Source organism: Ostrea edulis, chromosome 7, assembly GCF_947568905.1.
Source record: "Ostrea edulis chromosome 7, xbOstEdul1.1, whole genome shotgun sequence".
In the NCBI taxonomy this organism is placed as follows: domain Eukaryota; kingdom Metazoa; phylum Mollusca; class Bivalvia; order Ostreida; family Ostreidae; genus Ostrea; species Ostrea edulis.
In genome coordinates this window covers 74,893,746-74,904,434 of record NC_079170.1, presented here as the reverse complement: position 1 = coordinate 74,904,434, position 10,689 = coordinate 74,893,746, and the positions used below count along the sequence as shown (strand labels likewise).

Here is a 10,689-nt window from a genome sequence, read left to right as displayed (position 1 = left end):
GTTTTTTTGACTCCTAAATAAACTGCAATGGGTGTATCGTGAGCCAAACTCACGATGTCCTTACGATATACCACTGGGACCACTATCTGGTGAAAGACCCTACATACGTCATCCGATGGTGCATTAAGTGGTCACCACTTTTGCAAAAGGATCCCGTCGTTGGTATAAAACACTCTCCAACTTTGGTGATCTCTTCTGGTGGAAGTGCTCTCTTGCTCAGTTGGATAATATCAGGGTCCTTATTTTGATTGGACAGTAGCTGATCTCTACTGAGGGTGTTCTTGCCCTAGTCTACTTGTGTATTGGGACCACCATCGTCACTGGTTTTCAGTGGAGACTTGTTGTTAAATGACTGTCTATTTTCATGTGAAATGTCATCAAGGTCAAACAGGAAAGTGTCACTGAGGTCAATTTCATGAGATGAACCAGCCGTGTTGGGGGCCTGAACATGATCATCATTGGCTTCTTTTCTTCTGGTCATCGATCTAGTGACAGCACAGGCTGGATATAGGTCGTTGTCTTCTTCATCGGGCGCGACGGTGGAAGTAATTTTCTCACAAAGTATAGGATCTGGTATGACTCTTCCACCAGCTAAATCGTTGCCTAGCAACAAGGAAATGCTTTAAACAATAAGAGTAGGTCGAACACCTAAATAACTGGTACAGTAATTAAATCTGATTTCAGATAAATTCTATGTAAGGGACCACCAATGATGCCTAGCTCAACACCATGTGATAAAACTGACCCACCGCTCAGACAAAGGCAAAACACTCCGTCTGTGTAGCACCAGTATCTCTCAACATCTGACCAGGTTTAACTTCATAAGAGCCATGGAGTGAAACAAATACCTCAGACAAAATGAGTTTTAATCCTATATATAATTAACAGAACTGGACTTCGAACCCTGAACGTCAGGAGTGTGAGAGTAAAATGAACTAAAGGCTTTCTTATCATTTCTAAATGATGCACACGCATTTGTCATTCACTAATCAGATGACCTATTTTTTTTTAACAATAAGTACAAGTAGGAAGCCATCCTACACCAGAGGAACCTTCAGAACGTCCTGACCTTTGACCGAACCTAGAACCACTGTGAGGTGGTGACTGCGAATAAACTCTGAAGCACTCTTTTTATCTGAGTCTACACTTTTTGATAAGCTACAAGCTTGAGATTTTGCTACAAAGGTTTTCTTATGAGAGAGAGAGAGATTATAAGTATCTGAAATAACTGCAGCTGTCTCAAGAGTTCTCACATTCTTATCTTCTAAATGTGTTCACAAATCTTCATGAAAACACACTTTAAATTCTTCCCCTAAGATGAGTTGACGAAAGTTGTTTAAATTATCAGTGATTCTATTAGATCTCAACCAATGATTAAACGAATTGTCTTTTTCTCTAGCAAACTCTACATACATCACTGTTCGTTATCTTCACCTTTCATACGCTTGATTATCAAATTTTCTGAATTATTGTCTGTACGTTTCGGGTACTAATTAACGAGCTTTTAAGACTGTAGCCTTGATCTTGCCATAATCTGAGTCTGAGTGAACTTGCCAATCAAATCTTTTTTTACCATTGTGGACAAAACCTGCCGTGGCCATTTTGAATTTTCTGCAACTTTTTCAAATTGAGAAAAATATTTATTAACTGATTTTTTGTTGAAATTTTGGAACTTTTGGAATTTTGGAATTATATATATATATATATATATAATTCAATAAAAAAAATATACACTATATAAACCAATAAAAAAAGCGGGAAAATATACAGTTCCAAAATATATTCAATAAAAAAGCACTCTAATTATTTTGACTGTGTGATATCAACTCTTTCTATTTGGATTATATATATATATATATATATATATATATATATATATATATATAAGATTCTAAAGCGCGATGGTCGCTCCAAAGTGCGATGGCCACGCCAAGGTGCAATGGTCTGCGCCAAAGTGCGATGGTTTGTTAACGTTACGGATACTAAAGTGCGATGGTCACGCCAAAGACCGAAGGTGCGGAGTTCAGTAACGTTTGTGACGTCACGTCATTGTGACGTCATTCTTAACGTCTTTCAAAATAAAAACAAAGAAATGTAACACGGACGACAGCAACGGCAAGGTTTACACTGTTGAGGGTAGTGAGAAAGGCAAGGTACATTTGTTCTACTTCGCCCATACATTCTTTAATTCATAATCATTTATTACTTTGACGTACACGTATTAAATTCCTGGGGGTATGTTATAATACAAAACATTCTATACGATTTCGCCTTGGAAAATGTTGTGTTTAATAACACGACAACTAAATGGTAATGAAATAAGTTCTTATTCTTATTTTTTGTGCATGGATTTTGCAATGATGTTTTGGTAAAACAACACATGGTTCAGTCTGTACCAAATCACTGTGTCGTTTACAAACCAATGGATTTCGGCGTGTCACACCATCGCACTTTGGCGTGTCAGGCCATCGCACTTTGGCGCATGATTGTGGACGATCGCATTTTGGCGTGTCACACCATTGGGGTTTGGCGCAGACCATCGCACTTTGGCGTGACCATCGCACTTTGGAGTCCTACATATATATTGGGGTGGTTTTTTTTTTATCTTGGAGGAGCTCCAATTCTGTTATAGGTCGCAACAAACTCTTAACAAAGAGCAAGCAGAATTTACCAGCAAAAAAAACCAATTAAACAATCAATAAGATTTATTTACAATTAATGATTGATGGAAAATTGTAACAATAGCATAGTACTAACTTACGGTAGTTGAGCAATAAATCCGTACAGGATCTACACACACAAAAATAGCGATTCCAAAATCGTAGTTCCCAGTATGAATAAAATTGAAAAGCATATAAAGTGTCTAACCAGAGCTTTTTTATCATTAGGCGTTTAGTGTATATGTAATAGGAATGCATTTTCTAGTACAATCTTAAAGACAATGATGCAACCAATACGTAATCTTTCTACTAAATATAACATAAGGCCTAGAACAATCTAGGTCACTAGTGTCGATGAAATAAACATCACTTCTCTAGAACAATCTAGCTCAATTTAGTGCAAATAGTGAAATACACAACACCTCCCCGTTAAAAAGGTTTGACTGACAATGAACACTCAAATATACAATGTACATCAATCAAAACAACAACAAAATAACAAGTCATCAGTGGAGTTGTTACCTGTTATAAAATGAATACATGTAAATGTTGTGATGGTTTGTAAACATACAATTACATGAGAAAATTCACAGAAGTGCTTCATTCTACTTTTATAACCCAATTGATAAACATTATGTAATATATTGACTATTTATTTATATAGATAGATAGATAGATAGATAGATAAATAGATAGATAGATAGATAGATAGATAGATAGATAAATAGATAGATAGATAGATAGATAGATAGATAAATAAGTGAAGGGTTACTGCAAATTAAGCATAGAAACAATTATCCTCTCAAAAACACAAAAGAAATAATGCCGAATAAAGAATAATAAAAAAAAAATTCAATGTGTGTATCAAATTATACCAGACTGGTATATTCTGTCTTGGTTATCGTAGTAATTCAATGATAAAGATAATGATATAAGCATGCATGTGACATTTATAGTGCTTTTCGGTTTTGGTTGTAAATCTCTTTACAAAGTCTAAATATTCCACTTGTCACACAAAATATCAGCAACCAATCCTCATTTATCACCTGCACCGAGTCGTTGTTTACACACGGTTGGGTTTCTAATTTAAATTACCTATGCACATCAGGGACGATTTCAAGGTTACAGTATACCATCAAAAGCATCGCATAGCATAAAATATATTTAAAAATTGACGAAATTGGTCATATAATGTACAATTCATATAAAATTCATGCAACATAGGTATATAATCTAAAATAAACTTACACGTCTGTAAAATTGATGCGGTATTGCGTGGAAAAAGAAGGCTTCCAAAAAAATTGAGGGATTTACATTATGTTTCAGTCAATTCCTAAATGTACATGATTTACCTTTGGGTAGAGATATTTGATATCAGAAGTCCACCTTACATCTGATCAACCAATTCCAGCTGTTCAATAGCATTGATTCTCAATTGACGTCTGTTAATTTTTCCATTATCAAGCATCGGCATACTATGGAATCGAAGGAAATACTTTGGCATTTCTCCAAGACCATCAATGTTATCCTGCTTATTGAAATTTTCCATGCAAAACTGTTTTACATCGGATGGTGAATTTACAATCCATGGATCCGTGACATAACAAACGCAAATTTCTTCGTAGAGACGTTCGTCAGGTACGTCAACCACAATCACATCTTTTATACCAATCATTCTTATGACGATTTCTTCGATGCTACTGGGTATTATTTTCCTTGTACCTCGGGAAATACAATCCTTGATCCGCCCCTTCATCATAATATTATTTTGTTCACTTACTTGAGCAATGTCGCCAGAACAAAACCACCCTCCCGGCAAAAGAACTTCGTCAGTTGAATCTGGGTTCTTGTAGTATTTTTCGAATCCACATATGCTTCGTATACAAAGCTCCCCATTCTCCCCTTTTCTCAAAACCTTTCCTTCCTCATCAATGATCTTCACTTCTATGTCTTGCATTGGCTTTCCTATGTCACCAGTTTTCATTTCACCAGCAGTAGTGATAGGCGGAAGAGTAGATACCCAAAGTATCTCAGTTAAACCGTATCCAACCGTAATATTCTTGGTAAATACGCCAACGATCTTTGTGTGGCGATTTTCAACCAGTTGTACGGTTGTGATGACAACGTCAAGTTTGAAAGAACATTTGTAATTTTTTTCGTGATCCACCAGATCTGAAAGAAAGTAAGGTAACAATTTCGCCGAAGAACACTGTTCTTACTTGATTATTTCCCATATCTCCATTGTGTTGCGTCCTTTAATGGCAACTGATGAATCGTAGAATATTCTAGGTTCCCCTTGGTACACTGTGAAAATGGGAGATCCGCCCGACCAAGCAAACGGTCGATCATTGTAAGTTTTCCCAGGGAAGGTAATACGACAGTTGATTGCGGAAAAGTGTGTTTTAGGGATCATTTTAGGCTTTCCCGTGCTCCCAGATGTCCTGAAAAACACAATTTCATCCTCAGGGTATAGAGAGGGAAATTCCACTTCTGCTGCTTTCAGCTGCAATATTTCGGCGAAGTCATCATAGGATGTTACATGCTCGCACTTTCTGAGAAACACCAGAGTCAAACGATTCGAACCTTTCCCGATGCTTTCAATAAGTTTTAAATTCACGTTCATATATTCATTTCTTCTTCCGGGATCTATGAAAACGACTTTGCACTCAGCAATTAAAACAATTCCGTTAGCATCTCTGGCGTCGGTGATGTTGAAGGGCACATGGACAACAATACCTCCCGCCATGATAATATATAATTCTGCGATCACCCATTCCAGTGTGTTGGGTCCAGATAGATCAATTTTATCCCCTTCTTAATTCCTTTCCTGATTAGATAACCTGCTAACTTATATATTTATTCCTATAAATCAGGTAAAATGTATATACAACTTCTGTAACGCGTCTGGGGAAACTATCTTTTGACCATTAACTTCAATTTCAAACAAAATTTAATATGGAATTAACACAAATGTCTATGAAATATATTTACTTTTCACCTAATCACTAAATCTACAGGATTAAACTTGGGTAGTTAAATTTTATATCAAACGTTCGTCTTACATCTGATCAGCCAGTTTTAGCCGTTGAATGGCATCCATTCTCAAGCGCGTTTTGTTAATCTTTCCTGTAGCAAGCATCGGCAGACTATGGAATCGAAGAAAATACTTTGGCATTTTCCCAATATCATCAATCATGGCTTCCTGCCCAACGAAGTTTTTGATGCAAAATTGTTTTACATCGCATGGTAAAATATCCTGCCCTGGATCCGTAACATAACAAACGCAAATTTCTTCGTATAAACGTTTGTCAGGTACACCAACAACAATAGCAATGTGTATACCATTCTTTTTTTGAATGACTTCTTCAATGCTACCTGGCATAATTTTCTTTGTACCTCGGCAAATGAATTCCGTGACCCGCCCCTTTATAAGAATGTGATTGTTTTTATCAAGGCACACAATGTCGCCAGAACGAAACCACTTTCCTGACAAAAGGACTTCGTCAGTTAAATCTGTGTCTTTGTAATATTTCTCAAAACCACAAATACTTCGAATACAAAGTTCCCCGCTCTCCCCTTTTCTCAAAATATTTCCACCTCCGTCAATGACCTTCACTTCTATACCTGATATAGGTATTCCAACGTCACCAACTCTCTTTTCACCGGCAGTGGTAATCGGCGGAAGTACAGATATCCTACTTGTCTCCGTTGATCCGTATAAGACTGTCAAACTCTTGGTAAATACGCCAACGACCTTCGTGTGGACATTGTCAACCATTTCTCCAGTCGTGATGACCGTGTCAAGTTTGAACGAGTTTTTGTAATTATCTCCGTGAGAGACCAGGTATAAAAGAAAGTTAGGTGATAATAGCGCGGATGTGCAGTCTTCTTCTTTGATTACTTCCCATATTCTCATGGTTCTATGTCCTTCGGTGGCGACTGAGGAATCGCAGAATATTCGAGAGTATCCCTGGTAAACTGTGAAAATGGGGCATCCGGCTAACCACGTAAATGGGCGATCATTGTACGTTTTCTCAGAGAATATCATGCCATTGTTGGTTGCTTGGAAGTGTGTCTTGGGGATCATTTTAGGCTTTCCAGTACTTCCAGATGTTGTGAAAACCACAATGTCATCCTCGGGGTAAAGTGTGGGAAATTCCACATCGGTTTCGTTTAGCTGTAATATTCCGGGCATGTCATCATATGAAGTTAGATGTTTGCTCTTTCTAAGAAACGCAAATGTTGAAAGATTTGAGTCATCCTTGGTATATGCAATAAGTTGTAAAATCATATCCACATATTCATTATTTCTTACTGGATCTAGCAAAAAGGCCTTACACTCAGCAATTGAAGCTATTTCATGAACGTCTCTGGCGTCGGTGATGTCGAAGGGCACTTGAACAGCAACACCTCCAGCCATGATTATCGCTAATTCTGCAATTACCCATTCTAAAGTGTTGGGTCCAGAGAGAGCAATTTTATCTCCCTTCTTGATTCCTTTCTTGATGAGATAACCTGCTAACTTTGTTGCCTGCGTCTGAAGTTGATGACAAGTCAAACTTTTCCGGGTCCCATCAATACCTCGATAAACGAGAATTTCTTTGTTTGGACACAATGTTGAAATTTCGTTGAAGACTTGAATTATTGTTTGGTATTGATATGGAACAGTCCGTGGAACACAGAGATAACTTAATTCTGACATGACGAACACGACTCTACAATAGAAAATAGATTGACTTATTAAGAATATTACAACATTGTGTCTTTACATAAGACTTCGTATTTGGAACAGGGCTTTCCATTTTTGCGACTTTTTCTATGATGTGATCAACAGTATTAGTATAAATGTCCATTTCAAAGGATTAAATGACATTTTCCCTTTGCTGTCATAAAAGTCTATTATCTTGAATACCTGTATATAGTATGGATCAACGTTATTTTGATCTATTGGAACATTTAATCACCCTAATCTGCAAATTTGTGTAAAAAAATGCAAATGTTCAGGTGTATCTGATCTAGGCAGCAACATAATTTTGGATATATGTTGTAAATATATTTATGCGTTTGAAGAATGTTGGGAACAACTTCTAATTTACATATCAATGGTGTGATATCTGTCATCGTCGCAAACCACGGGTTATTATTTCATTCTATTTCACAAACCGGTTTGTGAAATAGAATGAAACAATAACCCGTGGTTTGCGATGATGGATATCTGTAGGAATGCGAACAACCCAAGTACTTCGCTGTTAATTGTCCAAATATTGTTGAACAATACTATGTTGCGACTGAATGTTTACTTGCTCTCAGCAAGTTTCCTTAAAAGGAAATTTTATCATTAAAACTGTATCCGGTAACCAACATACACCTGAATTTTTGTTCATACTTAAACTAAGACCTCTTGATGTTTTACCAAAAATAAAGTATCAAGTGAGAAGATCACATCACAGGAAATTAGTTTGTTGGAAATCTATGGTAGCTTATTAATATTCGACATATTGGTAGTGTCCTTTTCGTATTTAACATTAATAATTTTAATCTTCTTTTAAATTTGAGATACACTTTCATACACCTCTCTATGAAAGTTTTAACCTATCTGTATCGCAAAAAACATCTCAATGCAGGTCGCAAATATTCTACAGTTCTTAACAGCGTGTGTATTCACACCACAAAGGTCACGAATGATGTCACAATCAAGGTTATGTACACAGGTACAGAAGACATGAACTTGACTCAATGTCTCATGTTCTCATTACATACACGCAATATCACATCCTAACGCACCGGACATTCGCTTCCATCAACATCTATCACAAACACAAATGCGTGTGAAAGGGGAAGAACACGAACCAATGCACAAACCAGAGGTAGGGACAGACGTCAGGGTGACTAAGCATCCCATGTCGACCCGTATCCGCTTTGAGCCCCATATCTTTATCAGATTAACTAGCTTGAAAATACGAATGTATATTTAATTACTGTTATAAAATTTAGAAATTCATTTCAAAATTAAGGATTATCTCCCTCATGCATAGCTCTTATCCTTGGACGAATTTGGCTCCACTTTTTTGGCACGCTGTTTTTGGCTATATTTAGCTCTAAAACTTCATAGTTATTTCGGATTTCAAACATTTCGGTTGAGCATCACTGACGAGACATTATTTGTCGAAATGCGCATCTGGTGCATCAAAATTGGTACCGTGTAAGTTTTACATTAACGAGGTGATCCGTAATAAAATTCAGTGCACAGAACGGCCTCAGTTTGCATGAGACAGGTCACACCGCATTCTATCTAATGACTGGTTATATTAGTAAATTAAATTTATGTAACCACCATGGGATTTGCGAAATGCAGACGGTTAACGAAATTGTTGAAACCCCCAGTAACAATGCACTTGCCAGTACCCTCTCTAGATTTAGAAACTTACCATAAGCAGAACAATCCCTTGCGTATCGAATCACTTGAGAAGCATAAACACATATATGCAAGTGGTGATGGAGTACTGGTATATAAATATGGAAAGTTGATGATGGAGAAGCTGAAGTCAAACCGTTTGTCATAAAAATTGTTGTTAGTTTACGTTTAACATCTGTGTTCAATAAAATAGCGAAGTATGAAGGATATGTTAATGTATATAAAGCCCTGAAAACGCGTAAAAAGTGAAAAATATTGTAAAAACCCGAAAGAAAATCTAATTCAACTAAACAACTCGAGAACAAAAAGCATAAATTGAAAATGTGTTACCAAGTGTATGGCTTATTCTTATCTAAACTGCATTTAAACTCTATTATTGATTTTATGTTCTTGCAAACGTGTTGTGAACTAACATAGCTAATAATTATCGATTGACAATATTGTATTTTACAAGGATGTGTTTTAAATAAAGCTTGTGGCAGCAATTTAGTCATTGTTAACTTACACAATAGCCCATGCTCACCAGTAAGTTGTTGTTAGTTGTATCGGGCAATAGTCTGTTATACGGAATCCATGTGTTTTCTGAAGGCATAAACTGTATTCCTGAATGAATGTCTCACTTTACTGATACGCATATGTGATAGTAATGCATAAATAGAAGACATGAAACACATCTAATTGCGCTGTACAAAGCTGTTAAATGCACAGAAATACAACAGCAAAATATATCACAGTTTAGTAAACCATTTAAAAATTGATCTATGGTTGCTTTCGCATACAATGCTAGTATTTGCTGTAAAAGTATAAAGAACAGTGGTTTGTAATCATGAAATTACATGAGAAAATTCACGAAAATGCTTCATTCTACTTTTATAACCCAATTGATAAACAATATATAAATAAATAAATAAATGAATAAATATATATATATATATATATATATATATGTGTGTGTGTGTGTGTGTGTGTGTGTGTGTGTGTGTGTGTGTGTGTGTGTGTAATATATTGACTATTCATAATTTCTAAATAGAGAGAGAGAGAGAGAGAGAGAGAGTGAGAGAGAGATACGCAAGTTAGATTTTTGTAATATAATTCTTAGACAATTGGAAATGTAATTAAATTTGACACTGACCTACCTAAGTGCAATGTGAAAATGTTCGTCAGTTGATATTCAGCCGATCATGACCCTACTCGATTCTGCATGCTTTCATCTTATTTTTTCAAGAAAGCGCGCACACGGGGTTCTCTTGCACCATATGTGCTAGTAAATCATTGGAAATCGAACATTGTAACAGTGCAGATCAGCTACACAGCATTTCTTTTCGAACCGATTGTAGAGCAAATGCTGCGATTTAAGGGACGTGCCCCACGTTCGTAAATTATTTAGAAATTTAAGTAGCTTTATCACAATACATAGAAAGAAAACAATCTCCCAGTTTTTAAGGCAACATTTCAATCGACTCAAATCGACTTCCTGATTTGGAAATATCTGCTAATGAGGAGAGCGGGCCACGTGATGCTGTGGAGTCATATGCGATCATCGCATCTTTCGCCTATCAGCTTATTGTGAAGAAACCTGTTATCATCTAACTTCGTTTGATACCAATGTGGTAC

At 36.4% G+C, this 10,689-nt stretch overlaps 1 protein-coding gene across 1 annotated transcript; it reads right to left on the bottom strand.

Annotated features, from left to right (window-relative positions):
• Positions 1-286: 286 nt before the first annotated feature.
• On the bottom strand, positions 287-7,362 carry LOC125656289 (medium-chain acyl-CoA ligase ACSF2, mitochondrial-like). Its single transcript, XM_048886902.2, has 2 exons — positions 6,003-7,362; positions 287-603 (listed from the first exon to the last, which is right to left on the bottom strand). Exons 1-2 carry the CDS (start codon positions 7,360-7,362, stop codon positions 287-289), a joined length of 1,677 nt encoding a protein of 558 aa, XP_048742859.2.
• Between the last annotated feature and the right edge of the window lie 3,327 nt (positions 7,363-10,689).